The 7,055-nt window shown below is 50.8% G+C and overlaps 1 protein-coding gene across 1 annotated transcript; it reads left to right on the forward strand.

Moving 5' to 3' along the window:
* The first annotated feature begins 391 nt into the window (after window positions 1-391).
* On the forward strand, window positions 392-1,369 carry LOC128896615 (uncharacterized). Its single transcript, XM_054159979.1, has one exon. The coding sequence runs from the start codon at window positions 392-394 to the stop codon at window positions 1,367-1,369; it is 978 nt and encodes a 325-aa protein (XP_054015954.1).
* The last annotated feature ends 5,686 nt before the right edge of the window (window positions 1,370-7,055 follow it).

Here is a 7,055-nt window from a genome sequence, read left to right on the forward strand (position 1 = left end):
AAAAAGAACACGATATAATATATCGAACGTAGCAAACATGCTACAAAAGGCAGACTCATGTAGAAAAATTCTATCCTTTCTGAAAGATATCGGAATCTATAATCAAATATAAAATCTATGTGACTACAACACAGACGTAAATGAAATGTGGTCACTCATATCCTGAGAAGGTGCATGTGACCTTAAACATCCAATTAAAAAAAATATATATAAACAGTCACCATAAACATAAGACGAGAAGTTCGACGAAGCAAAGAAATAACCTACGAAGATTCTGTGGGGAATACATAGTATGAGCCCAACGAAAAAAATTAATTGGAACAAAAAAAAACTTTCAGGCTACAATAAATATTCAACAAAAGCCTAAAGGGTAAGTTACGAGTATATATGTATGTCTGGGTTCTACCAGCGCTCGCATATAGTTAGTCGTGGGTCTGGCATTATATCCCCCCTCGCGGCGTTCGAGTTGCTGCTAGACGGGGTCCGGGACACATTGTCCCGCTCTCCAGTAGCCCGAACGCTCGTGCTGGGCGACTTCAACGCCAAGTCCACGGCGTGGGGTGGCCCAGCAACGGACGCGAGGGGTCGGGCAGTGCTGGAGTGGGCGGCAAGCGCGGACCTCCAGCTGCTTAACCGGGAGTCCGTGAGCACGTGCGTGCGGTGGCAGGGCGAGTCGATCGTCGACTTGTCGTGGGCGACGCCTGCCGCCGCGCGTCTCGTGTCGGAATGGGGGGTAGCGGAGGAGGTGGAGTCCCTCAGTGACTACCTCTACATCCTTATGGATGTCTCCGCTGCCCTTCAGTACCATCCCGCTCGCGGACCCGCGTCGGGCCGACCGCAGCGCAGATGGGCGCTGAATCGCATCGAGAAGGACGCCCTGATGGCGGCCGCCCTCGCAGCGTCCTGGCCGGATGCCCCGGCTGGACTGGTCGCGGACGTCGAACGGGAAGCTGACTGGTTTCGAGAGTCATTGACGGCGGCGTGCGACGCCGCCATGCCCCGAGCCAAGAAGCTCCCGAGGCGGGCCTCTCACTGGTGGAGCGACGAGATTGCCGCGCTGCGTGCTACATGCAGCGCGGCGCGACGTCGCTTCACGAGGGCCCGCCGGAGACGGAACCGCGACCCGGCGAGGGAGGCGGCGCTGTATGAGGTCTACCGAGAGGCCACGGTGGACCTCCAGCGCGCCATCAGGAGGCCAGTAACTGGTCCGCCGGCCTGGGGGTCACCGAGGGGAAGCTCGGGATGGCCGTCGGGTGAATGGTGGCCAGGACTACGGCACCAGGGCCCGACGGCATCCCTGGGCGGGCGCTCGCTTTGGCGCTGCGCGTCCTGGGTCCCTGGCTCAGGCGGCTGTTCGACGGCTGCCTAGAGTCGGGGCGGGTTCCGCTGGCCTGGAAGCAGGCCCGGATGGTCCTTATCCCGTAAAAGGGAAAGCCCGCGGATTCGCCCTCCGCGTATCGGCCGATCTGCCCCCTCGACGAGGCGGGCAAGCTCTTCGAGCGTGTGCTCGCTGCCCGCCTGTCGGGGGGCCTGTCCGACGGGAGTATGCAGTTGGCTGGCTGCCAATACGGTTTCCGCGAGGGCCAGTCGACGCTTGATGCGATCGACCACGTCCATGCCTTGCGGACCGGGCGGTCTCCCGAGGTGGGGTGGCGTTGGCGATTAGTCTCGACATCCCCAACGCATTTAACACCCTGCCCTGGGGCACGCTCCGAGAACACGTCGTGTTAGCCGACTACCTGTCGGACAGGTGGATCGAGTACCCTGGCAGAGGCGGGGTGCCGATACGTCGTAGGGGCAGCCGAGGCGTGCCCCAGGGATCCGTTTTAGGACCCCTGTTATGGAACTTGGGGTACAACTCGATGTTGCGTGAGCTCCTCCCACCTGGTGTCTTTGTGGTCTGCTACCCAGACGACACATTGATCATCGCGGTGAGTCGAGATGGGACAGGGGCCAAAGGCTGGCGGAACTAGCGGCTGCGATTTGGTCGCGAGGATCCAGGCTCTAGGGCTTCGGATCTCGCCACAAAAGACAGAGGTAGTCATGTTTCATGGGCTACCTCTGACACGGCGGGTCCCCTAGACCTGGATCCGCGTGGGTGATGCGGCTGACCGGGTCGAGGGCCGGATGAAATATCTGGGCCTCGACCTGGACGGCCGGTAGCGCTGGGAGGGGCATTTCGACCGCCTGGTCCCCCGAATTGAGGCGGTGACGACCCTGTTGGGTCGTCTCCTGCCCAATCTCGGGGGGCCGGAAGAGAGGGTCCGCCGGCTCTACCTGGGGGTCATGCGATCCATGGCCCTATACGGGTCACCCGTATGGGCGCGCGACCTGGTGGCCTGCCGTCGTGGACGGCACCTGCTGCGCCGCATGCAGCGGCATATGGCCATCAGGATCTCGCGCAGGTATCGCACGATCTCCCACAAGGGGCGGCTATCCTAGCGAGGGTTGTCCCCTTTGATTTCTAAGCGGAGGCACACGCCGACGTGTATCGGCGTGTGCAAGATCTCCGTCGGAACGGGGGCGATCCGCAGGACGAAGCGGTCGAAGCCTACCGGCGCCAAAGGTGGCAGCTGGCCCGCGAAAAGTGGCGGCGCCAGCTCCTGGAGAGCGGCGCCGCCCGAAAGACGACGGTAGCGGCGGTCTTGCCGAGCTTCGATGCTTGGCTGGACCGCCGACACGGGCGACTCACGCAGGTGCTCACCGGACATGGTTGTTTCGGTGAGTACCTGCACAAGGTGGGGGCGGAGGGGTCGCCCGCGTGCCACCAGTGCGGCGCGGAGCTGGACTCCGCGCAGCACTTGCTGGAGGAGTGCCCGGCCTTCTCGCGAGAGTGGTGGGCACTCCGCCAAGCTATTACAGGGGACCTCTTGCTCCCGGACGTCGTTTCGGCCATGGTCGAGAGCGAGAGGTCCTGGAACGCGGTGTCTTTCTTCTGCAAGACTACTGTCTCGCGGAAGGAGCATAGAGAGGAGGAGGTTGAGGCGGAACAGGCGACGGCGGCTAGCTGCCGCCCCTGCCGCAGGGAGGACTGGTCCTACCCCGTAAACCCTCACCTCCTCCTGGCAGTCTGCCGCATGGGGCGGCCCTGCCCACGTAGCCGGCGAGCTCAAGCCTTGGGCTCGCCGACTGCCAGCAGGGCCGCCGGGCATGGGGGGGTCGTCACCCCCCCCCCCCCCCCCCCGCCCGGCCGGCCCCCCCCGGGGCCCCGGGGGGGGGGGGGGGGGCCCCCCCCCCCCCCCCCCACTCCTTTGGAACATGCCCGGCGCTTGCGCCGCGGGGGGTCGTTGGCCCCATAGCGGCATATTTCCCTGTGGGTCGGGGAACAGAATACGCCCATAGTAATCCCTGCTTGTCGTAAGAGGCGACTAAGAGGGACAGGCGAGACCGCGGGCTGTGCCACCCGCGGTCAAGTGGGGAGTTATTCACTCCCCACCGGAGATGGCACTCCTTCCTTCGTTGGGGGGGGGGGCACCGGTAGCGTTCGTAAGAGATCTCGGTGCCCCTCCCCAATGCGCCGTGGCCGGCCACCGTGAAGATTTAGTGGGTATTCCCCTTGATATCAAATCAAGGGGCGAGTCCCACACTACCCCCTCCTTATGAGGGGGCGTGCGTAAACGCATTTTCTCACGTAAAAAAAAAAAAAAAAAAAATGGGTTTGGCATTATAAGTAGCGGGTATCAATTGACTAGTCGTCGACGCTATTGCACTCTGACTATGCATTTTTCCAATGGGAAAAAGTTCTTACACAAAAAAAAACCCGCGTTAACGTATCGTTGTCAGAACTTAAAGGTATAGTTAGGGGCTATTTATAAGTTATATACCATATACATATGTACAGAGATGGGGGTGGCTCCTAATTGTGCATTAGTAGCCTTTGTCGCCTGGCTTGCAACCGCTGTTGCAGTCGTCTTTGGTTTTGTATTTTTCTCCTGATCTTTAGGTCTTCTATGTAAGGGCTGTTGGCGTTTAGCCACCTATATTTCTCGAACTTCAGTCTATGGAAGTCGCAACAGTCTCTATTTGGAAGGGCAGTGGAGCCTGCGAATTTTTCAGGGTTTGTTCTGTGGTTGTCGTGTGATAGCATTATTTTTTTGTCAGCCTTGTTTCTCTTCCAGTGGTATAATATGGGGATGTTGTTGTGGTCTTGAATGAGTCCTTGTTGGTCGCAGTATGTAAATGATTGTGGGGTGGTTTATCCGGTCGTCATCTGTCGTTGTGAAGTTATTTCATCCTGTTGTCTTATGTCTTGGATGACTGCATTGTTGATTTTTGGTAGGTTGCTATGGTAGTCACGTGTTAATTTAAGTATGAAGCTGTCAATTCTTGGAATATTTGCCATGTTGTAGATAGTACTATTTTTTATGTATCGTAGTTATTTGATGTGTGTGGATCTGTATAATCTTAGACATGCTCTTAGGTTTACGTTCAACGTTTACATTCACGTTTGCCTGGAAAGCCTTACAGGCTTTATCTAATTGCACTTGTAGGTGTATATTACCTCTAAGTATATTCTTAGATATTTAACAGTCTTCTTATTATCTATAGTTGTTATGCTGTTTGAGCCAGGTACCGTTGTCTTAATGCTAAAATGTTTATAACCTAGTTTGGCTTGTGCTGATAGCTTTCCTAGTGATTTTCTAAGTAATATGGTTTTGAATGTATGCGGATTCAGTCGTAGGTTCCATTTGTTGTAATAATTATTGAGTTTGTTAACTATTTTTTCGAGTTCGTGTTGGACGGTTATTGTTTTGTTGCTGTGGGTATACACTATCAGATCGTTTGCAAATGCGATCGCTGATAGTTTATCGTTGTCGTTGATGCCGAATATTTTAAGTATGTCTGCCGTAAAGATGTTGAATAAAATAGGTGAGTTCACCGTGCCTTGCTGGAGACCTTCCAATATATTCCAAACTCTTCCGTCGACAGCGCCGCGCCATCCCATGTGAGGAATTTTTTTTCCCTTATCATGTCCCAAATTGTACATGTGAGCCATTTTGGGAATCCCCTTTTTATTAATTTGTAGATAAGGCCGTTCTGCCACATCGATTCAAATGCCTTTTCTAGATCCAATAGCGCCGCACCTACCATTTGACTATTGCCCACTTGTTTGTATACGTCTGATAGGAGTTTGTGTATTGCGTGGGTTGTGGAATGCTGGTGTTTGAAACCGAATTGTTTATCTGGTATGATATTATTGTCTTTGCAGAATAAGGTTATTTTTGTGTTGATTATGGATTCATACACTTTACTAATTGCAGAGGTGAGGCTAATAGGTCTATAGCTTGAGGGGTCGTTTGGATTTTTCCCTTTTTTAAGGATGGGTAGTACTTTAGCTTTTTTCTAGATTGGTGGGAAGAATGATTTGTTGAGTGCATTGTTGAATAGAATTGTGTAGTTACGTATTATTTTAATGGGAAGATGTTTTAAGACTATGGGTGGTATGTTGTCAAGGCCACATGAGGTTTTATTGGGAAGGTGTTTGAATATTTTGCTTCCTGTCATTATGTTGCAAAAGCTATTAATGTTGTTGTCGTTTGGTAGTGGGTGTGAAGCTTTATTGTCGTTTGTGAATGCTGTGATTCAGATGCTCTGTTTGATGAGAATTCTTGTTTAAATTGAACTACGGTGTTGTTGACTATGTTTTGTAGGCCTGTATTGTTATTGAGATATCGGGGTGAATTGATTGATTCGTAGCAGGCTCCTATTGCGTTAAGTTTGTCTGCTGAGGTTGAAAAGATATAGTTGTTGTTTTCTTTTTGGGTGTTGGTTAAGTCGTATGAGATTCTATTGAGCAGTTGGGAGTTGCTTTCGTTTATGTATAGGTTGTCAATTTTGAGGGAGTGTCTAGGTCTTAATAGTTTGTTATTTCTTGGGAAAAATTCATCTGATTTTTGGTGGTTAATTTTTTTTAGTTGTTTAATCCAGAATTTTTCAGAGGATTTCTGGAATTCAGTGTGTAAGGCCTTTCTGACATTGTTTAATATTGATTTAATGATATTTATCTGTGGATTTCTTGGTGTGGGGTTAGTAATGTGTAGCGAGTGTAGGAGTGAAAGTAAGTATGATTTATCTTTTTGAAGGTTTTTGATTTTTGTGTTTGTGTATTTGGATATGCTGTTGGTCGTCTTAAAAATTGGGATTGGGATAATCGCGTTGAGGATAGAGTTGTTAATGAGAGTTAGGTTGTTTTCGATTTCGGATAGTGATAAATTGCGGTCTTCGGGTATAGATAAATTATAAAAGTTTTCTAGCTTATTTTTGAAGTTTCGCCATTGTGGCTTTATAGTTAAATCGCGGTGCGGACGTGCTGGTGTCGGATCCTGGCACACTGTCATCGGCGAACTGGGCTGAGAAAGTAATGGCAGCGTGGTCGCTGTCGTACGGAAGAGTTCGTAGTTAGAGCCATTAAGCTCGCCACTTATTATTAGTCTGTAATCGGCCGATATCCAGGTATGAGCTGCCCGGGAAATAGGTGGGATACGCCGGTGTGAGAATTCTTAATTTGAGCTCAATGCTTCTTTTTATTTCCCATTGGTCTAGGTATCGGCCTCGTCGATTATTCGTGCGGTCGCCCCAGCACATACGCCTCGCATTGAGGTCTCCTGCAATTATATAATAATTGTTAGGATTGCTTAGTTTTAGTTTATTAAAAATGTCGTCGAGTTCTTCTAAGAATAGACGTCTGTTGTCGTTGGTAGCGTACACTGCCAAGATAAACAATTTTTTTGAGCGTGAGGTGGTTATTCTTATTATGGTGTACTCGAGAATGCTATTGTTGTGGGATGATGGGTATTGGATTATTTCGTACGGGATTTCTTTTTTTAGTAAGATAGCTGTACCTCCTCCGCGTGTGGCGTTTGGTCTGTCAGTTCGAATTAAGTTATGGCTATTGAAAGTGAGTTTGTGTTTGGGGTTGAGTTTAGTTTCTGATAACAGGATGATATGATGGTTATGTTAGTTCTAGTCTACGGTAGTTAGCTGTAATTGAGTTTACATTAATAGCTGCAATATTAAGTTTAGTTAGTGAATTAATTCTGATCATTTTGGTATAT

Source organism: Hylaeus anthracinus, unplaced genomic scaffold (assembly GCF_026225885.1).
Source record: "Hylaeus anthracinus isolate JK02 unplaced genomic scaffold, UHH_iyHylAnth1.0_haploid 11792, whole genome shotgun sequence".
Taxonomy (NCBI): domain Eukaryota; kingdom Metazoa; phylum Arthropoda; class Insecta; order Hymenoptera; family Colletidae; genus Hylaeus; species Hylaeus anthracinus.

What these genes read in the sequence shown, in the direction of transcription:
- LOC128896615 (XM_054159979.1), top strand. Translation starts at nt 392, where the DNA reads ATGTCTGGGTTCTACCAGCGCTCGCATATAGTTAGTCGTGGGTCTGGC.